Source organism: Ranitomeya variabilis, chromosome 3 (genome assembly GCF_051348905.1).
Source record: "Ranitomeya variabilis isolate aRanVar5 chromosome 3, aRanVar5.hap1, whole genome shotgun sequence".
Lineage (NCBI taxonomy): Eukaryota > Metazoa > Chordata > Amphibia > Anura > Dendrobatidae > Ranitomeya > Ranitomeya variabilis.
In genome coordinates, this window is record NC_135234.1 from 720,089,639 (window position 1) to 720,113,209 (window position 23,571).

Sequence of the window (23,571 nt, forward strand, 5' to 3'; positions counted from 1 at the left end):
CTGCAAGTATGTGATTTGCAGATCACATGCCAATTAGCAACTTTATTGCTTCTCTCAATGTTCTCTTGAGAGAATCGGATGAGAAGCTAATGGGCTCAACTGCTCTAAAATAGAAAGGAATCCTGACAGTGAGCATATTGCACACTGGAAGTATTGGGCAAACTGCAGTCATAAACTCCAGAAATGTATGCTGAGACCAGGAAAACCTTTTAAAGCAGACAAGTCAGCAGGTTTTTCGACCCTAGTCTAAGTTCATCTACGTAAAGCATCTGAAATGTTGATAATGCCTAAACCTTTGTGTTAGAAGGCATCCATTTTCTAGAAATCTAAATGTTTATACAAATTAGCTCCCAAGTGCATGTGGGCTTGGCCTGCACTTACAGCTCTATGACATCTTCCTCTTCTCGCTTTCTCCTGCTCCTGCTGGCTTCTGATCATTAACTGACAGGTCACTTTTCTTTGTGACCTGCTCCCCCACCCAAAATCTTATGCAGGCACCGTCGTTCCTCGGGGGAGACGCATGTGCAGGAAGTTCTGATGATATTGTGAGAGCCAGACTTATGACCTGTGCATCCTCCGACCTTGGTAATGGATGGTGGAGCAGGTTACAGAGAAGAGTGACCTGTCAGTGACTGACAGGAGGCCGGTAGTAGGAGGGGAAAGATGGAGATCAGCCAGAAAGCTGTAGGTACAAGGCCAACGTTTTCTGTACTTGGTTGTTGATTTGCATAAACATTTGTTCATGGAGTTTTAGAATTCACAGAATTATAATACAAAGGCATAGACATAACCAACACTTAAGATGCTTTGCATAGATGACATTCATTTTGGGTCTAAAAATCTACTGACTGGTTACCTATAACTAAGACAATTTCATTTTACCACGATATGTTGGAAAAGTGACATAGGGAGTATCAAAACTCAACAAAGGCAGTGAAGAAGCTTTTGGAACGTTGCCTAGGGAGGTTCAGATTTCCTGTTGGTCCCTGGAACCTGTCTATACTGCCAAAATGTGAATCTACTACACAGTTTTTATTTATGATAGATGACCAATGAATTGGTTCTTTGTTATGGGGTACAGCTCCTCCATTTTGGCAATCCATGTGGACCCAACCTAAACAGTTAGTCAAATGTTGTCGTCTTACATATCTTTACATTTAAGTGAATTGACAAATGATACACTTCGCATGGATTAGAAAAAAGTAAAGAGACTCTAGGCAAAACGTGTAGATGGCCCACTCCCAACTTTGGCAAGGCCAAATTCAGATTTTCGTGAAACAACGTCCAAGTCCTTTATGTCTGAACTAGCTGCGGGTCACATGTCCCGAACACAACAGCATCGCATAAGCCTATACGACTTTGGAGTTCAGGTCAGTAGATCCGTGGCCGGTCTGGACAACATGGTCCTTTCTCGGACTTTGTTTTACTGAAGTCTGAATTCTGCTTTAGGAGTTCAATTTTAAGCAATACTGCTATACAATAACCTTGTCTTAAGCCAAGATGATCTACAGTGAGAAAGTCTATAGTATCTTCCAGGAGGAGGAAGACATGGGGTGATGTAGACTTCAAAACAGTAAAAGTCCCGGAGAATTGCTCCTTTTACCAATCCAGTATGGTCAATAATTAATAACTAAGTGGGACGCTAATGAACAAGAATAGAATTCGTTATGTAAAATAAGATTTTTTACTTTTTTTTTTTTTAAAGGCACCTCCTTTGATGTCATCATAAACCACCTTAGCAGTAAAATTAGCCTCTGAATATATCAAAATATAATTGGAAGGTAAAAGAAAATGATCTACAAATTTTCTTTGATGCAACAACCATATATTTTATGTCATAGTAGAATTTCTTTATTCGGGGTGAAAAATACAATTTTCGGTGTATTTACTAATTTTTTTAGAAAATGTTACCATTTTTTATTTATTCAATATCCTTTACTAATAACTTTTTACATATTTTCTAGCACCGTACTTTGGAATACTGGATTTAGATACACAAATATATATATAAAAAATAGCCAATGTAAGGATATTTTACAGTAATTATTTCTTTGGGAGAATCCGTACAAAAAATATACTTTACGATGGTACTCGTCATGTGGAAGTTAAGCACTTGCTTCCATCTCTCAATCTCAGTTCTTATGATTAGTGATCCAACCACTCAGACCTCATGTGATCATAAGTGGTTTATAGAAAAATTCCTATAATCTTTAGAATATATTGGTCTACAATTCTCACTCTATTTTTCCTTTGGTTCTACAAGTTGACATCTTCTTACGATCAACCTTGTATTCATTGCTTTCACAAACATCATACACATTGGACTTAATTCAGTTAGTATCGGTTGTCTAACATGTGTGGAGGACCTCCAAACGGATGATGTCAGGGTTAAGAAAAGGACCAACACTTTGGAATCTCAACAATCAATCCTTTTGTTCTTCCTGGAGTCTGGCAGTGGCTCTCTCACGGGAACGCTTAGCCGAGAGCTCCTGTGTTCTCTGTGTATGGGAGAGTTGGGAAAGATAGCTGTTGGCCGCAAGATCTTCTTCCGACACCTATCCAATGTGTATGGGGGCTCTATAACAAGTACAATCACACTTTCAAAGCTTTGCCATTCTTCACAGCTACAGAACATTAAAAGGAGAGACAATAAGAGATTTATTGACCGATAGGCACTTCAAGCGGTGACTTAATTCTAAAACCCCTTTAGTGAAACAAAAAAAATTATAGGGTATTTTTTTTTATCAGAGCACCAAGATTTTCTTCCAAGTCTATAATATCACTGCCTTTTCATGTTTCTTTTTAATCGTCCATTCTTATTCAGGAAGATACCTTTAACCACTTCAATGCAATGTGTCATCAGAAAATAACATAGTATTTCAATCCGGTGTTTGCCAACTAAAAAAAAAATATATTTAACACAACGTTTTTTTTCTATAGTACAATCTTTATCAAGAACCAAAAATAGTAATCTTGCAATTTACACACTGACCACAAGGGCCAATTTAGATTTACGCTTCCTGTCATTTCAGAAATTGTTTTCAGCAGACTCAATCATCAATGACAGGTAACACCTCTAAACACAGAATCCACCATTCAGAGTAGGTGATATCACAGCTCACCTCCTCCCCTTCCCTTCACAATGACTTTTGCTTATACTCATCAGATGCTTTGATAAGAAAGATAGATACAAATAGGCTGGGGAGACAATGCAGTGCAAATAGGGTCTTATCCTGTATAAAAGAGGGAAAAACTGTTTATGCTCACCTTTTGGTGTTGTGACAGTCACGAGTCCTGTTTTAGCTTGTGAGAGCAGAAGGCGGTTGTGGATCCATCATGGCAGAAAAAAATTAAGACAAATGGAAAGATGGATCTAAAATCACGCTGCCAGTCTTCCACCAGATGATGAAAGAACAGCGAAGGGTATTTGGAAGCGTTTTTATTTGTCAACGCGTTTCGAAGCATACAACACTTCATCAGGACAAAACACTATATAATGTAGAGGTTTGCCCTGATGAAGCGTTGTATGCTGCGAAACGCGTTGACAAATAATAACGCTTCCAAATGCCCTTCGCTGTTCTTTCATCGTCTGGTGGGAGATTGGTAGCGTGATTTTAGATCCATCTTTCCATTTGTCTACATTTTAATATAAAAGGTAGGATAAGTCAGTATATTTCTGATAATGTACATATGGGTTCCTGAAACAGGAAGTATGAGTGTAGAATAACCTGTGTGAATATCGTAAGATTTCTAGTTTTTGTTTTTAATATACTGATTGAGGTATGTAGAAAAAAACAAACAAATGAAAACAAAATACTTAAAGGGAATCTGTCACCAAGTTATTCGTATTCAATATGAAAGCAGCATAATGTAGGGGCTGAGACTCTGATTCCAGGGATGTGTCACTTGCTGTTGTGCTTGCTGTCATTTTGATGCAATCATTGTTTTCTCTGCTGAAGATATAGCAGTGCTCAGAATGCTGAGTGGTGTATAACCCACACCACTGATTGGTGTAAACTGTATATTTAGAGATAGCTGCTAGTCAGTGGTGGGGGGGTGGGGTTACACAGAACAGTTGACTAGGGGGCACAAGACATCTAGTCCTGTAGTGATAATCTCCTGCTGATAAAACACTGATCTTATTGAAACAGCAGTAAGGACCACACACTGTAGACGTGTCTAATTTCACTACAAAACTGCCCCAACATCCAGGTCCTGATCTGATTATCAGCCTATGGTCCTAAATGACATCATCACGACATAATGGCTCAGGTACCAATCGCATGACCACAGAAAAAAACAAAACTCTCTACTGTCAAAATAAGATAGGTGAAATAAATGTTCTTTCACACTGGAATAACCTACAATTGTCACAAATTCCTTCATTGTTAACCCCTTTCTGTCCATCTTATTTTTATTTACAGTTTAATGGTGCAATCTTCACTAATTAGAGTTGCTCCATTTAATGGACCTGCTCACCGTTGTGCACATTATCAGCTGGTTCAGGCTTTAATGAAGCTTCTGAAGCTAACGATATGGAAAAGAATCAATACCGCTATTTCAATCTAGGATTTGCCGATCTGTTATATTACTTGTTACATGCCAGCTATATACCAACTTTATAGAATCACGTTTTGATCACTTCAACTAAAGAACCCAGTTAGACTTGTGGACATTCTTGGAATCTTCTATAACATATTGTTTTCTAGATGAGATGTATCACAGAAAACAGATTCGACGTGCTTGATATCCAGATGGAAGCAGGTCCTTGAAAACTATGGATTGTTTAACTTTTGTTTATGCGTTGTGTAACCACTATGGCGCTTCAACATTGCGTTTTGTCACACGCTCAGTGGCCCCGTCCGAATCCCCCTGCAAAACAGGATTTGGACATATGTGCCGATGGGGCCATAGACTATCATGGTACAAACAGAGTGAACGTGCGCTCTGTCAGGCATATTTTGAGTGTATATGCCTACTGGAGATGGACGCTCAAACATAGTAGACTGTGTCTGGATGTCCGCCTCCAATAGGCGCATATGCCCAAAAAGTATCCACGTTCACTCTTTCGGCATCATGATAGTCTACGGCCTGAACTCGGTTTTCCGGGGGTGGGGGGTTGGACGAAAGCCCCGACGGGGCCACCCAGCATGTAACAAAATGCAATGTCAAAGCACCCTAGTGACTTGCTATTATTATGGTGCAGAAGACCAACAGCTGGGTGCCCGAAGGTTGAGTTATATACTGCACCCTTTGGGGTCATCAATATATCAATATCAGATCGGTGGAAGTTCCACACCCGGGACCTCCACCAATCAGCTGATATCACTCTCACCGCCGGCTGGCTTCATGTAAAGATTGAATGGAGCCAGAAGAGCACAGCCATTGTTTAGTGGTCATTGCTGAGAACTTGTAACATCTTGCGGATGCTTTAAGGCAACTAAATGCCCCCTTACTGACCTGGTCCAATGCAACTGTACTTTTTACATATTTTGTAGGTACTACCCTATGGACAAGTTCCCTATAGGGACAATAGGTTTAGAAAGCCAAAAAATATTGACTGTAATTTAGGAGTTTCATGGTAAAATTTGCCCCAACACATAAGACACTACGAAACACATCAAAAAGTCTAGATGTGCGAGTTGTTTTAGTCCAAAAAATTGATCCAGTAAATGCAAAAAGCAGCTTCCTATTTTTATTTAAAAAAAAAACCCACAATAACTTAAAAAAAATGGAAATCCCTTTGTCACCCTGTAATCGCCCCTCATAATCACAATTATTCATTTTGGAACAAAGCTTGTAATCGATAAAAGCAAAATTTTCTAAGAATTCAAATGCAAATTGTTTGAATGTTTAGAATTCTCATAAACACTTTTCACATTTATATATTCAGTAATTAGGAATCAGTCACAATTTCCATTATTGTCACTGAATGCTTCACATGTTAATGCAGCCTGAAATGCCAATCTTTAGAGCTCAGAGGACCCGCTGTCTATATAAATCTGATATTTACCAATTTCCCCAAAAAATTTCAGAGTATTCAGTAACAATATGAGGGTAATAGCACATTTTCTCCTCTTTTTTGTTGTTGCATTAAATATCAATTCTCATAGAGGTAACATCATTTCACAATGTTCTATTTTGAAGTCCATCCAGTACCCACAATGGATAAAATTTTGTCTTACTTTGGGAAACTTTTAGACTCTACAAAACAGAACTGTCCTGGAAGTTTTGGCCCATCTACTGCATCCACTATTTGTATCTACAGCATTCTTCCAATATTTTATAGATACATTCTCCAAATGATGCCATGTCTATCTTTGGGCACTGTCTGGTTTTGCAGCTCATCCAAACTGAATGCCAGACACAGCCTATGGACAGGTATGACACCGTTTCTGGGAAAAAAAAGTACATCTAACCATAGCCAACCTGTTTAATCTCTCTCTAATGAATCTCCAATTTATAGTCTTGTCCTTACTGACTCCCACAATGTCAACATACTCTAGTTGCTGTCATCACCATGACTATGACATGATTGGCTACTTGTTGTTCTATCCCAGTGTGAAAATTGTAAGATTTTTACTTTTTTTTTCAGTACAGATTGTGATATGAAAAAAACCATTGCCACATTAATAAAAAAAAATACATTTAACACAATCTTGAATTAAAGAGGAACTTTCACTGTTATTTTGTATTTGAACTGAGTAGCTCCTAAAATTGGTGCTGCTCCACTAATTCTGGAACAGTACTCTTTCTCTGCCCATCCATTTCAAAGTTATGAGCCACAGTAATAAAGGTGCAAATTTTCCCTTCAACCAACTGGGCGTATACGACAGCACTTTTGTGGGCGTTTGCTTTTCCTCCTTTGATGGCGGCCAATCAAAACATGTCCGCACCCACAGAGGAGTTGAAGAGTTGGTTACATAGGTTGATAAAAGACCTCGGCCCATCAAATTCATCCTTTCTCCTCCAATTATACATTTTGTCACTAAATTAACTATAACCCAAAATGTTATGTGTATTGAGGAAATCATCCAGCCCTTTTATAAAAGCTGTCACAGTGTCTGTCATTACTACCTCTTCCACACTCTGACTGATCTTACTGTAAAGAACCCTTTTCTATTTAGCTGTCAGAATTGCCCTTCTTCCACCCATAATTAGTGCCCCCTGGTCTTTGTGTGGCTTTTGGAAGGAATAACTCATGTGCAAATCCTCTGTACTGACCACATACTGTATATTTATACATGTCAAGAGATCCCCTCTGTGACATCTTTTTTTCTAGGTTAAACAAGCCCAACTTTTCCAACCTCTCATCAGATGAGAGGCCTTCCATCCCTTGGTTGCAGACAAAATTTCCCATTATATTGGAACCGAATGGCACAGAAGAAAAATAAGAACTGTTCCAAAATTGGTGGAGCAGCAACAATTGGAGGAGGTACTCAGGATGGTTAACTGGATTTTTTTTTTATTTAAACGGTTTAAATAATAAGTAATTTTCTGAAGACACATTCCTTTTAATAATACAATGAGAATCGAGTAAGTAAGAGTCCATCAGACGTATCTGGTAACACATGTTAGGAGATCAATATGAAACGCCATGGAGAGCAGTCAACAAGTCACCACCAGAAATGTTTAGATTTTTCTCATATAAAAATGGATGTAATAAAGAATATCAAAATTACAAGGATTGTTTAGCTGCTCTTGGAGAAGCTGAATTTTAGTTAACTTGTCACATTTTAAACCTCCCCAGAAATATTTTGTGAATACTGCTATCAGTATTAACAAAAATATTCTATTAGGAAGCCTAACAAATTGCATCAAAAAAGTGAAATTCTGAAAATTATTTACAGTTCCAAAAATATTAAAAAAAATAATGGTTTATCACAATAACACTTGGAAATGTTATGTCACCTCCACATTTTTTAAAAAAAAGTCTATAAATCAAATACGTTTTAGGAATAAATTGATGCAGGACTTGGTCACAGACTGACCTGAACCTGTCAGACAGGGGGAGACTGAGATCCCAACACCTGGATAAACAGAACAGTTGGATGTCCTCTTAAGTTGACTTTATGGTCTTTCAACATGTCAAGGCGTGGGACAACCGGAGGATCCTTATGTCCTCCGGTAGTTTAGTCTGATCCTGATCGTATGATAAATGCATGATATCATCTGGAATATAATCAATCTTGAGCTGAATTATTCATACTAACGAGTAGACCACTAACAATTCAACTTACGCAAGCAGATTATTTCGGCTGGCATTTATCTCACGTGTACGGGCTGCATAGAGGCAGTCTGTCAGAGAATAACTGTTCTAACCAAGTACAGGCACTGGGTGCACCATTGGCATGGCCGGGCAGTTGGGTGGTCCTTCCCACCTAATTCTTTTGCATCGATCTCCACCCCACTCTTCCTTGATTGCTAACTCTGGCTTTACAGGAGCACAGAAGATGGCGGAGATGGAAGAAAATAAATACGTGGGAAACTGCTTTGAACTGACCAGTTTTTCTAGGGGGGCACCAAGCTCATGTGCTTTGGTTGTCATTTTCTGCTGACAGACAACCTTTAAACCCAATATCTATCTTGCCACCAAATGTTTGTAGATCTGAGTCCCTTCACAACATGATAACATGTGATAATCCCATCCCTATATAAAAAGTGGGGTGTCTCTTTCTAAAATAAATATGTATGACATAATTAAGAGGTTGTTTATGATGGTCGAAAACTCTCCACATGCGAAGAGCTTCAAATATGCTCAAAAAAACAGAGGGACACAATAAAACTGTGTATAACACAAAATCCCCTGTATTAGATAGAATAAAAAAAATGATTAAATTAGTGCCCATTTTACAAACTGGATCGTAAAAACATAGGTTTCTATAAAGCAGATGTATAAGAATCTATGGTTTAATTTATCTACAATTGATCATGTAGCACAATATCCTGTATAAAAAAATAAATGCTATGAAACAAACAAACAAAAATAAAAATAAATCCAATAAAAGTGCCATACATTGTGTGTACATCGTCAATATATTGTAACCAAGGTTAATCGGTAAATTACAAATCAAACAGCATAAAAAAATAAATAGGTAAAAAATAAAATCAGTGCTGTTTGGTCTTTGTTTTATACCAAAAATGAACATTATAACAGTGTTATAATGCTTAGTTCATGTAATAAACTACATGTATGCTCAACCCACTATCAAAAGAATCACATTTTCATTTTGATCACAAGTTGAACGCTAGTCCTTCTTTTCTGTGGATATACATAGATATCATTAAAAAAAACTCTAATCTAGAGTGGAACATTGGGAAAAAAAAATAAATGAATAGAAAAAAAAAAGAATAAATTAATTCGGAAGAACTAAAAGATAATGTTAGTGGTACAGGATTAATGTATATATTTGTCAATTGTAAAAAAAAAAATAAGGCAAAAAACAAAACAAAAATAAAAGCACATTTTCATGGCATTTGATATAAGAGCTCATGCACACGGATGTACAGAGCCGTAACATGGGACCAATAGAAGTTTATTGGGCTCTACGTTTCACCGTATTTCGGGGAGCGTTTTGCCCATAGAGTGGCTGCTCTTTGAAGAATATCTCCGTAATATGGCACTGTATGGCAGCACATAACGTACCCGTGGCTCCATTATGTGTGCATGAGGCCTTAGTAAAGAAAAAGCATTAGCTTGATCAGTAGGAAATGAGAAGAGGAATAAAAAGTGCTTCTCTGAAAACCCCTGATGCACCAAAAATATCACCAAAAATATAAATAAAATATCTATGTTTATAAAATTAATGTTTGGCCCAAGCCAAAGGCTGCTGGTTAAGTAATGTGCCAAGGCAGTTACCCCCCCAAAAAATAAAGCCAACCTTTGCTTTTAGTACAAATGCATTATAACCCTGTGCAGTAACTGAGCGATCACACCTCAATACAATACTTGAGCACTGCTAAAATGTGAGCATACTGGTGTACATTGGAGAGGCATGGCTCAGTAATTAACATACATGATTTACTATATAACCTCCTTGCTGGGAAGGAGATTACAAATGCTATTGTAGCAAACCTCCTTCAGCATTAGCTGAACAAAAGAAATAAACTTCACACCGCAAAAGGTGTATAGTCTTTTTTTGTTATTATCTTCAATATCCACACTGGGATTTTTCCACCAAAATAGCTGCCGCAAGCTGTTGGGCATCAGTCACGTGCGGATTTCTTTTCATAACTATTCGCACAAGTTCTGCTGGAAAGATGTTGCACAAGTTCACAAAAATCTTTTCTCTGGTGTTCGAAAATCTTTGGGGTTCCTGAGGGATTCCACAATAGGGTACCCTCCAAGAGGGATCTTGGCTTTCTGGAGGGCTTTGGAAAGCAAACTGCTCATAACACGGTTGGGAAGGGTTACCTGGCATTTGGTAGTTTGGTCGATAACCATAAGCAGCATCTCCATAATTCATTCGATCCCAGCTTCTGGGACTTTCTTGACTTAAGTAGGTTTTGTGTTGACGCTGTGGTGGGCTTTCGTATAGTCTTGAGTCGGATATGCTTTCCATTCTTGTAGACACCAGAGATCTTCCCATAATTCCATTCTTTGTCACAGGGGATTTTTGGGTAACATGGTACTCATTTGGGCAACTTGAACGAGCTGCAACAGCATGGTGCTGCAAAGACATGTAAGGTGGTAGCGACTTGTGGTGAAGCTTCACTTCTTGTTCATGCCCAAAGCTTTGAACTCTAGTCAAAGAGTCATGGTAGCCTTGCATGAATGCTTGAGAACCTGAACGACTGTGTGGATGAATGTGCTGGCACTTCAGGTTATCTTCCAGTTGTGGATCAGGGGAGCTAACATAGGAACGGTCATTGTATCCAGCATAGGAATCGCTGCTCCCACAGCTTAAGCTACCATCACTACTACAGTCAGAAGCCACAGAACTGATCCTGTAATCCGTGTCCAGTGAAAAACGCCTTTCTGGACTCCGGGTTCCAGAGATGCTGAGGTTTGAGTAAGCATTCATCATGGAATAATATCCAATATCCACTGGGGATTCACATTTGGGATACTGTTCGCATGAGATTGCCCCATGGCTTTTTGTGGACATTAGCATTGGAGAGTAAAGTCCAGGTGGTACTTGGTCCTGAGATGGTAAATGCACAGTAGTAAGTAAGCCGTTTCTGGATGGAGTTGTACTTTGGGGTTTCATACTTGATATACTAACTAAAGATGGCACAGACCTTGTCTCCAACTTATTTTTGGAGGGAAGCTTCTCCTCCAAGTCATAAGCCTGAGTTCTAATACTGGGGTCTGATTGCCTCTTTGGGGTTGAACGCTTTACATCCGAGTTGGTGTCAATCTTGGTGTTTGATGGAACACTATTGCTCTTGACCAACCCAATTTCATTGGCAGACTTAGTAATGTTGCTCCGAGACATGGCACGAAGTTCATCTGCTACTGACCGCTGAGGCTGGTTTCCTCTTTCTGGGTGGTAATACTTGCACTTATGCCCATAGGTACATTTCTTTCCTAAGACAGCAAAATAGAAAAATACACAATAAGAGATCTTTAGGCATTTTGTTACCCCAGGTGACGCTTCTGATCTTTGAGAAGATGGATGACACTGGGGTTTCCTGAAGTATATATTGTCTCCTTTAATTTCTCGATTATAATACTACCGCTGCTGTTTTTTCTCCTATTACAACCTCTACCACTGCTATTACTGCTACTTGGTGAGTTCTGTCTTTCGCCACTTACTGTATATATTGCTGCATATAATCAGTAACTTACCATAAGGACATGGCTGCTTCTTGTACTCAGGCACTACAGGCTTCTTTCTTAAAAAATTGTCCAGGCTTGGTCCATGGCGACCCAAGGGATCATCAGGTGGCATAAATCTACCAAAAAATATATATATTTTTTAAATATGTGATTGATATACTAATTGAAAACTTGATTAATCAAAGTGGACTTTTATGATTAAAACATTCAGGGCTTTTTTTTTTATTCAGCAATGGAAATCAATGTTCCACTTGAATGGGGCTGAGCTTCACTTTCAGACATTGCTGCACATACACGGGAGCCGCTAAGCTTTGATAAAAACTGTAAGGACGACGATGCACATGCAAATATCATTACCCATTTACTGCAATGATTCTTGAGGATGTTGATCCTTGAGGTGGACCATTTGTGGTGGGTTAGTTTAAAGGCTTTTTTGGCTACCCTAACTGCAATATGTTTAAAGACACAAACTGCGTTTTCACCCTTCTGAGACCACTGCTCATCCCAGTGCTTGTAATTGCCTGAGGTGCTGACGTTATGTCGACAGCGCTGCAGGCAATCAATGAGCTCTGCAGCTCTGAGTGGCTCGTACCAGCTACTCAGGCAGAGCTGCTGAGCTTAGTGATTGGCTGCAGTGCTGTTGAAATCATGTGCGCACTGCAGACAATAATAGACATCTGTAGCAACGGTGGACAGCATTGGACATCAAGATTGTGAATAAAATTCTGTTTGTTTTTTAAAACAACTGGCAACCAGGGGACTTGGAGTATGTGCACACTTTGCCCTTCTTTATGTTTTTTTCTGCGTGTTTTCATCATGGAAAAAATGTTGCAGCATTTTACAATACCTGCAAAGTGAATGAAATTTCTGAAATGTCAAGAACACATTGCTTATTTTTTCCTTAGCGATTTGAAGCAGTTTCAAATCTCTAGCATGTAAATTCTTTCAGCGTTTATGCAGCGTTTTTCACCCATTAAAATGGAGGGGGGTACATATAAAAAACGCATGTAAAAAAGACGGTAAAATAGGAATATTTTAAGAAGCGTTTTTCTTGCCAAGAGATGAATTTTTGATGCAGAAATTCCTACTGCAAATACATAACTTGTGCACATAAACAGGTTTTCTGAAGATGGAAAACCCCTTTAATCCCTTTATTCCCCCCCAAGCCTGTTTTCACCTTCATGACCAGGCCAAATATGTGCTAATAACTCTGGAACGCTTCAATGGATCCCACTGATTCTGAGATTGTTTTTTGTGACATACTATACTTCATGATAATGGTAAAGTTTGTTCGATATGACTTGCATTTATTTGTGAAAGAAACAGTAATTTGGGGTAATATAGAACATTTCGCAATTTTCAAACTTCTCATTTTTATGCCCTTAAACTAGAGAGTTACACACGTGTTCAAAATTGTTGGTACCCCTCGTTTAATGACAGAAAACCCCACAACAGTCACAGAAATAACTTGAACCTGACAAAACTAATAACAAATAAAAGATCTATGAAAATGAACAAATGAAAGTCAGACATTGCTTTTCATCCATGCTTCCACAGAATAAAAAAAATAAAATAAAACTCATGAAATAGGCCTGGACAGAAATGATGGGACCCCTGAAAATAATGTAACAAAAGGGACATGTTAAATCAAGGTGTGTCCACTAACTAGCATCACAGGTGTCTACAATCCTGGAATCAGTGAGTGGCCATATATAGGGCTACAGATACTCACTGTGCTGTTTGGTGACTTGTTGTGTATCACACTCAACATGGACCAGAGGAAGCGAAGGAGAGAGTTGTCTCAGGATTTTAGAAAGAAAATTATAGACAAGCTTGTTAAAGGTAAAAGTTATAAGACCATCTCCAAGCAGCTTGATGTTCCTGTGACTACAGTTGCACATACTATTCAGAAATTTAGGATCCATGGGACTGTAGCCAACCTCCCTGGACGTGGCCGCAGGAGGAAAATTTATGAAAAATCAAAGAGATGGATAATACGAATGGTAGCAAAAGAGCCCAGAAAAGCTTCAGATTAAAGGTGAACTTCAAGCTCAAGGAACATCAGTGTCAGATCGCACCATCCGTCGTTGTATGAGCCAAAGTGGACTTCATGGGAGACGACCAAGGAGGACACCATTGTTTAAAAAAAAACAAAACATAAAAGATCCAGACTGGAATTTGCCAAACTACATGTTGACAAGCCACAAAGCTTCTGGGAGAATGTCCTATGGACAGATGAAACAAAAATGGAACTTTTTGACAAGGCACATCAGCTCTATGTTCACAGATGGAAAAATGAAGCATATCAAGAAAAGAACACTGTCTCTACTGTGAAACATGGAGGAGGCTCTGTTATGGTCTGGGTCTGCTTTGCTACATCTGGCACAGGGTGTCTAGAATCTATGCAGGGTACAATGAAATCGCAAGACTATCAAGAGATTCTAGAGAGAAATGTGCTGCCCAGTGTCAGAAAGCTTGGTCTCAGTCGCAGGTCATGGGTCTTGCAACAGGATAATGACCCAAAGCACAGCTAAAAACACCCAAGAATGGCTAAGAGAAAAACACTGGACTATTTTGAAGTGGCCTTCTATGAGCCCTGACCTAAATCCTATTGAGCATCTTTGGAAAGAGCTGAAACATGTCGTCTGGAAAAGGCAACCTTCAAACACGAGACAACTGGAGCAGTTTGCTCTTGAGGAGTGGGCCAAAATACCTGTCGAGAGGTGCAGAAATCTCATTGACAGTTACAGGAATCGCTTGATTGCAGTGATTGCCTCAAAAGGTTGTGCAACAAAATATTAAGTTAAGGGGACATCATTTCTGTCCAGGCCTATTTCATGAGTTTTAATTTTTTTTTTAATTATGTGGACGCATGGTTGAAAAACAATGTCTGACTTTCCTTTGTTCATTTTCATAGATTTTTTATTTATTATTACTTTTGTCAGATTCAAGTTATTTCTGTGACCATTGTGGGGTTTTATGTAATTAGCTAGGGGTACCACCAACAATTTTGACCACATATGTATGTCATACAAAATAGCTAACAAATAACATGTCTAATTTACATCAGCACAATTTTTTTAAAAAAATTTTGTTTGGAGGTTATAAGGGTTAAAAGTTGACAAGTGATTTCTGATTTTACCAACAAAATTTACAACACCTTTTTTTTAGAGACCACATCATATTTGAAGTAACTTTGGGGCCTATGTGACAGAAAATACCCAAAAGTGGTACCATTCTAAAAACTACACCCCTCGAAGTCCTCAAAACCACATTCAAGAAGTTTATTAACCCTTAAGTTGCTCCACAAGAATTAATGCAGTGTGGAAGGAAAACATGAACATCTAACTTTTTTTTCACACAAAAATTTACTTTAGCCATAATTTTTTTACTTTCACAAAGGCAACAGGAGAAAATGGACCACAAAATGTGTTCTGCAATTTCTCGTCAGTACGCCAATACCCCAACTTCTGTTTGGATGCATGGCAGGGCTAGGAAGGGAAGGAGTGCCATTTGACTATTTGAATGCAAATATGGCTGGAATCGAGAGTGGACACCATGTCGCATTTGGAGAGCCCCTGATGTGATTAAACAAGTGACCCCATTTTGGAAACTAGTACCCTTAAGAAATGTATCTAGATTTGTGGTGAGTATCTTGAACCCACAGGTGCTTCACAGAGGTTAATATCACAAAGCTGTAAAAATAATAATAAAAAGAAATAAAAAAAAAAATCACATTTTTCCCACAAAAATGTATTTAGCCCCAAATTTTGCATTTTCACAAGGATGACAGGAGAAAATGCACCATGCAATATATGGTGCAATTTCTCCTGAGCATGCCGTTACCCAATATGTGGAGGAACACTACTGTTTGGGCGCACAGCAGGGCACGGAAGCGAGCGAGCGCCATTTGACTTTTTGAATGCAAAATTTGTTGGAATCATTAGTGAATGCCATATCACGTATGGAGAGCCCCAGATGTGCCTAAACAGTGGAAACCCCCACAAATGACCCCATTTTGAAAACTAGATACCTCAAGGAATGAATCTAGATGTGAGGTGACTACTTTGAACATCTAAGTTCAATAGAGAAGTTTATAAAGTTGAGCTGTGACAATTTAAAAAAAAAAATCAAATTTTTCCCACAAAAATGTATTTTAGTCCCAGTTTTTTAGTTTTCACAAAGGTAACAGGAGAAATTGCACCAACAATTTGTTTTGCAATTTCTCCTGAGTACGCCGATACTCCATATACGGAGGGAAACTAATGTTTGGGCGCATGGTCGGGCTCGGAAGGGAAGAAGCAAAATTTGACTTTTTGAATGCAAAATTGGCTGGAATCGTTAGCAGACTCCATGTCGGGTTTGGAGAGCCCCTGATGTACCTAAACAGAGGAAATCCCCCACAAGTGATGACATTTTGGAAACTAGACCCCTCTAGGAATTTATCTAGATGTGTGGTGACCCTCAGGTGATTCACAAAAGTTTATAATGTTGAACTGTGAAAATGAAAAACTCAATTTTTCCCACAATTATGTTGCTTTTGTCCCAAATTTTTTATTTTCACAAGGGTAACAGGAGCAAAATGGACAATACAATTTGTTGTGCAGTTTTGTCTTGTGTACACCGATACCTCATATGTGGTCGAAAACTACTTTTGAGGCAGAGTGCAAATCTCAGACGGGAAGAAGAGCCATATTGGAGTTCAGCTTTTGCTGGAATGGTTTGAGGGTGCATTGGCAGAGCCCCTGGAGTTCCAAAACAGCAGGAACCCCCCCCCATAAGTGATGCCATCTTACAAACCACACCTCTCAATGAATTCATCTAGGAGCGCAGTGAGCATGTTGACACCACATGTGCTTTACAGAAATGTATACCATTAGGCTGTGATGAAAGAATAATTACATTTTTTACAGCTAAAACGATGTTTTAGCCCCAAATTTTTTAATTTTATAAGGGCTAATAGGAAAAAATGGACAGCACAGTTTGTTGTGCAATTTCTCCTCAGTACGAGACAGAATTAACAGATCAACAGCAGGTAAAGAATTGCTTTATTTATTTTTTACGCCATTCCTCGTGTGACAACTTTACTCTTCGGGTAGGTGCGATTACAGCGATACCAGATTTATATTGGGTTTTCATGCTTGGCAGCCGTCACACACTAAAAAACGCTTTTTTTGTGCAAAAACTAGTCTTTACATCACCATATTTTGAGAGCTATAATTTTTTCATATTTCTGCCGACAGAGTCAATGTGTTTTTTGCGTGACAAGTTGACAATTTTATTTTACCATTTTTTGGCACAAGACATTTTTTGATCGCTTTCTATTCTGATTTTGGCGAGAGAGAATGAACAAAAACCAGCAGTTCCAGATCTGTTTTTTTTTTTGCTGTTCCGTGTGTGGTAAAATTGGTAAGGCAGCTTTATTCTTCTGATTAGTACAATTACAGCAATACAACATTTATATAATTGTTTTATGTTTTGGTGCTTTTACACAAAAATTATATTCTAGAAAATATAATTATTTTTGCTTTGCTTTATTCTGAGAGCTACAACTTTTTTTTTCCGCCGATAGAGCTCTATATCAGCTTTTTTTTTGCAGGACAAGATGATGTTTTCAGAGATGCCATTTTTATTTACATTCTTATTTTTGATTGCGTTTTATTTAACTTTTCGTTTGAAGGTATTATGATAAAGCAAAGATTAAGTTTTTTGCCTTTTTTCTTTCTTTCTTTTTCCGGTATTTACTGGTCAACTAGTGGGACTGTTTTATAGGCCGTGTCATTCCGGACGTGACAATTTAAAATATATCTATGTGTACAATATATACTGTATGTATTATAATTTTTTAAAACTTTTTTTTAACTTTTTTTATATGGTCCCTCTGTGGGACTTTCACTTTCATTTTCCTGATCGCTGTCATAAACCATTGCAATGCATAAGCATTACACGGTCAGTGCTGCACTGACACAAGCTTGTTTGACCATGCACTGCGCATGATCTAGCAAGCTTGCTAGCCCTGGTGACCCGGATGTCGTCATGATGATGTTGGGTCATTATGGCAACCATCGGCGCCTCGAGATGACTTCTAAATGCTGCTATCGATATTGATCGCAGCATTTAGGGGGTTAAATTTCCGAAAGAGTTGCAGCCAATGCTCCAGGCAGTGAGAGACGGGTGTCCGCTATCAGTTCGCTGAACACCTGGGGGCGATCGTGCACAAAGGTCCTGTGCACGCAAAATCGCCAGGACGTATCCATACGTCCAAGGTCATAAAGGGGTTAGAAGGGCTGTACAGAATTTAAAAAACTTTTTCTGTCCATGGGGTGAATTTGGCATTGCACAAATGAATATGGTTGGGCTGCAATACCAATAGACAAAAGAAAACACTGTTTTTTGGGGAAATCAACCATTTTTTTCTAACCAGTGGGTCCAGTGGGCGGTCCTATCAGTGACTGACAGCTATCTCTGTACTCACACTTCTACAAAGACAGCTGTCAGTCACTGATAGGACCGCCCACTGGACCCAAAATCCGAGAAAGAGCAGAGGATTGAATGAGTAAAACACTGAATCTTTTCTCATAAAACTAGATTTCAATCTGCTCATCTACCCTGCTCCATAACACGGTGCCTGGAGATTGGACGGCATTTTTATGGTGATGGGTTTCCATTAACAGGAGAAGGATGTAAATGAATTATATGTCCTGGCATGTTTGAATGTGCACACCTTATTTATTTATAATATTGCATCTTATTTTTTAATCATGGACACTCCGGGTCGTCATATCGACCTCTGACGCAGAAAAGCTTGCCAAGCTGTGGTCTGTGTAGGAGCAGAGATGATCGCAGTCTCCACGCTATTTATAATAGACGACTTCGGTGTGACATGACGCCTTCTACTGCACTTTTCTATTATATTTCTGTCTAGATTTTTTTATTTTTTTCATTACTGAGCCTACGACAACATCGTTCTGAATCACAAGTGATAACTAATATTGGAACATTGAAGGATGTGAGTTACGAGGTCTGCCTTATTAATGCGCGGAGTGAATAGTCAGTGCCTTTCACTGGATTTCGAATAACAGCCTGAACGGAAAGTCATTATTTTTTACATAAGAGGATTCATCTTATCAGCGTTCATTTCCTCCCCAGCGTGTCACACCATATGGGGATTTGTCTTATTTGACAAGTACCAGAACTATAATTACTACACTCATGTAATGATTATCTGCATGTGTCAGACTTGTGGCAACTATAGAGGCGATGAGGGAAGACCACCCTCCTTCTATACTGGACCCCACACATCCATTGCTAGTTGCATCATAATCGAAGATATCATTGTGCACACAGGACAGCTCATCAGTAAAGGCCCATATACACGGGATGATTTCTGCCCATAAACAAGTGTTGATTGACTATAACATACTGTTATGAACGCTCCTTTACTAATTATCGGCCTGTGTAAATGGGCGATAGGCCGGCGAGAGCTATGCGAGAAAACATCGCATAGCACTAGGTCCAGTGTTAATCTATGGGGCAGCTCACATCAGCGTTTATTTCCTTGGGAGTATTCAGCGTGCGTGTAAAATCGCAGCATACTGCAATTGTCACCGAGACTTGCCAATGTAAGACTATAGGTACGAGGGAAAAAAAATAAAAAATCGCACAGCACTCGTACCATGCGAGTGCTGTCCGATTTTTACGCACCGATGTCCTTTGAAAAGCCGGCAGTTCATGTGCCGCATACAGTAAAATCACATAGTGACAGGAAAGAATAGAATAGATGGAATAGATAATATACACATAGAATACTTATATAATATGTGTGTCAGTGACATTCTTTTATTCTTTAATTGAAAGAAAGTCAATTATCTAATATATATATATATATATATATATATATATATATATATATATATATATATTTGTGTGTGTTTTGAAGAATTTTTCCTTTGAAAAGATGTGTAAATGACAAAGAATTGCTGTATGTAAATGCTCATGTTGAAATTGCATTGTAATCATATAGCTATCGCACTGCATTCGGATGTAAATGGAATGCTAGGTGTGAGAAATCAGATTGTACTCCCATGACTCGTGCGACTCTCGGCAGGGAGACTCGGACCGATTTTTCATAAGTTTAGTGTGACTCCAGCCTTAAAGGGAAGATATCATCAGATAATGAACTACTGATTATTTTTTGTGTGTTATATGTCTTTTTTTCCCATATCACAACCTCTATTAACCCCTTCACCCATGGAGGTATTTTCATTTTTGCGTTTTCGTTTTTTGCTCCTCTTCTTCCCAGAGCCATACCTTTTTATTCTTCGGTCAAAATGGCCCTGGAAGGGCTTGTTTTTTGTGGAAATTGACAGCGGCATTTAATTGGTTAACAGCCACAGGTGGATCGCGATTCCACCCTTGGCTGTTGTGGACACATGTCAGCTGTATAGATCAGCTGACATGTGCCCGGAAAGACGGGGGAGTCCGACATCGGTGTACATTTAGGCACGATGTCGGAAAGGGGTTAAAATTAAAGACTTGAAATCTTGCAATTTTTACACTGATCTTTTTTTTTTTTCTTTTAGACTTTGTTAATGTGTTGTTTCCTGAAACAACAGGAAGTTAATTAGCCAAAATGAACAGACTCTGACCCAATATTTTCTATTTAAATATCTAATGTGTGTGTGCAAATGTCAGGAAGGGGAGCACGGAGCAGTGTCAGGTGTGACATCGCCAATTGTGATTAGTGGATCTTGTATTATCAGCTGTGTATAGAGATGTTAACTATCATTGTAATCCTGCCAATTATTATAAGGAACCTGCTGAAAGGACCTGGACAGGTGGCTATACAGGTGGAACCCAGATCCTGCTCTGTGCTTATCTATTTGGATGTCTACAGACACATAATGAGGTGAACTACAACAGTTGGACACTGTCCCGATTGGGCTACACCTTGCCATTATGTGATGGCTTTTTAACTGAGTACCCTATGTTATATACCGTACATGCATTATTACTATTTACTTACTTGCTGTAGGATATTTGCTCATTTGCTTTTTATCTTAAGGCCCCGTCTCACATAGCGATTTACCAACGATCACGACCAGCGATATGACCTGGCCGTGATCGTTGGTAAGTCGCTGTGTGGTCGCTGGGGAGCTGTCACACAGACAGCTCTCTCCAGCGACCAACGATCAGGGGAACGACTTCGGCATCGTTGAAACTGTCTTCAACGATGCCGAAGTCCCCCTGCAGCACCCGGGTAACCAGGGTAAACATCATGTTTACATGTAAACATGTGCTCTCACTGTACGGCCAGATCTCAGTCAGAGCAGGAAGCAGACGGCAAGGGACCTGACGGACATCAGATGGTGAGTATGTATTGTTTTTTTTTTTTTACATTTACGCTGGTAACCAGGGTAAACATCGGGTTACTATGCGCGGCCCTGCGCTTAGTAACCCGATGTTTACCCTGGTTACCAGTGAAGACATCGCTGGATCGGTGTCACACACACCGATTCAGCGATGTCAGCGGGACCTCAACGACCAAAAAAAGGTCCAGGCCATTCCGACACGACCAGCGATCTCGCAGCAGGGGCCTGGTCGCTGGTACGTGTCACACATAGCGAGATCGCTACTGAGGTCGCTGTTGCGTCACAAAACTTGTGACTCAGCAGCGATCTCGCTAGCGATCTCACTATGTGAGACGGGGCCTTTAGGTTCTGCTTGTTAAATGGCCGCAGTGTAAATGCTCACCTTTGCATTGCACTTTTATCAAGATATACTTGTCTTTGGCTCATTATTTTGGTTTTGGAAAAGGACAGGAATTAAGAACCTAAAAAAGTCCCAGTTTCTGGGTGTGAAAATTGCAGAATTACTAACTTATTTTTTAATAAAGATTTTGATATGAAAAAGAAAATGTATTTCTCTTATTTATTTTTTCTTGTAAATACTTGTAATAGAAAAACTTCAATTAAACTTAAGGTCATTTTGAGACCAAAGATCTATTTTAATAAAAATTGAAGTGGGTCAGGTGATCAAAGGAATACCATTGATCCTTTACTGCAATGATCGTTGAGAGTCCTAAACTTTATACCTGATCTTAAACCAAGCCAGGCCAGTTTGTTTGTTTGGTTTCTGTGACTTGATATATGGTAAATTTTAACAACAGATAGCTCATGGACCTATACAAGTCAATAAAGTCAAGTCAAATAAAACATCAGATTTATTAACGTTTGTTTCCATATTCCCTATAGATTTATTTAACAAGGGTCATAGAGGCAGCCCATGAAAGGGTCTTACCGTAGAGACGCACCAGTTTAGTTTGGCTGCATCCCTTATTATAAAAACGTTTTCTGGTCAATTTTTAAAACTCACAGCTGGAAATCCTGAAGAAAAGAAGATTTATTCTCCCTGGATTCTGCACCAGCTCTGATGCTCCTGAAGCCTTGACTACCATTCACCTGACCACTGCGGCCACTTATTAGTGGTCATGTTCTCTTGACCCTACTGGAATTCACCTGAGGCCACTAAATGGCTATACGGTCAGGAGACCATGATCATCAGTCAACTAAACTCTATGACAATTAGTTGGTGGCCATGGCATGTTACCCTGCAGGCAACTAATGGCCATATAAGTGACTGGTGGGAAATGTGTTCTGACCCCACAGGCAGTCACCATAATGCTGCAACCACTGAAAGGGTGCAGGTTCGGGAGACTACACTCACCAATCACTTGACCGCTATAGCCATTGGTTGTCTGCAGGGTCAGGAGATCATGACCACCAGTGTTATGATCCTAGTGGCAAGGATCGCAAGTCTGACTAGCTAAGTAACTAAACAGACGACTAGCTCTGGGGAAGTGGTAACTGAATTGACAGCAACCTGATCCTATCCGCACACAACTATAGGTAGCCGTGGAACGTTACCTGAAAATCCTAGACGTCTCTTCACGGCCTGAGAAACTGACTATTCCTAGAGGGAAAGAAAGTCCTCACTTGCCTCAGTGAAATGACCCCAAAGATATAGAATAGCCCCCCACAAATATTAACGGTGAGTTAAGGGGAAAGCACAAACGCAGAGATGAAATAGATTTAGCAAATGAGGCCCGCTAACACTAGATAGCAGAAAATAGGAAGGGAACCGTGCGGTCAATTAAAAACCCTATTCAAAATATCCACGCAGAGATTGCTCGAGCCCCCGCACCAACTAACGGTGCTGGGGAAGCAACTCCGTACCCCAGAGCTTACCAGGAGCAAGAAATCACATATTAGCAAGCTGGACTAAACTCATCATACACAGAAATCATATTGCAGACTGATGAGCAAAAAATAATCAAACAGAACTTAGCTTCTCCTGAAGAGACTGAAAACGAAGATAATCAGGAGTAATCAGAATAGCACTGAATACATCGACAGCCGGCAACAAGTGGAAGTGAAACAGAGCTAAATAGGAACCTCCCTAGTGAATAACGAGGCAGCTGATCCAGCCACAGACCCGCAGGATAACAAACAAAGCCACCAGGGGGAGCCCAAAAACAAAAGTCACACAATACCACCTGTGACCACAAGAGGGAGCCCGAAAACAGAGTTCACAACAGTACCCCCCCTTGAGGAGGAGTCACCAAACCCTCATCAAAAACCCCCAAGGCGATCAGGGTGAGCCACATGGAAGGCACGAACCAAATCGTCCGCATGAACATCAGAGGCGACAACCCAGGAATTATCCTCCTGACCATAGCCCTTCCACTTAACCAAATACTGAAGCCTCCGTCTAGAAATACGAGAATCCAA

The 23,571-nt window shown here is 39.5% G+C and overlaps 1 protein-coding gene across 2 annotated transcripts in view; it reads right to left on the minus strand.

Annotated features, from left to right (window-relative positions):
• Positions 1-7,359: 7,359 nt before the first annotated feature.
• Positions 7,360-23,571, minus strand: part of ZC3H12C (zinc finger CCCH-type containing 12C) — a 188,344-nt gene continuing 172,132 nt past the window's right edge. For both annotated transcript variants that reach the window (XM_077299830.1, XM_077299829.1), the window contains exons 5-6: positions 11,792-11,898; positions 7,360-11,530 (exon numbers count right to left, since the gene is read on the minus strand). In XM_077299830.1, the coding sequence (XP_077155945.1) occupies positions 10,152-11,530; positions 11,792-11,898 (1,486 nt within the window). In that variant the 3' untranslated portion in view covers positions 7,360-10,151. The remainder of the gene's footprint in view (positions 11,531-11,791; positions 11,899-23,571) is intronic.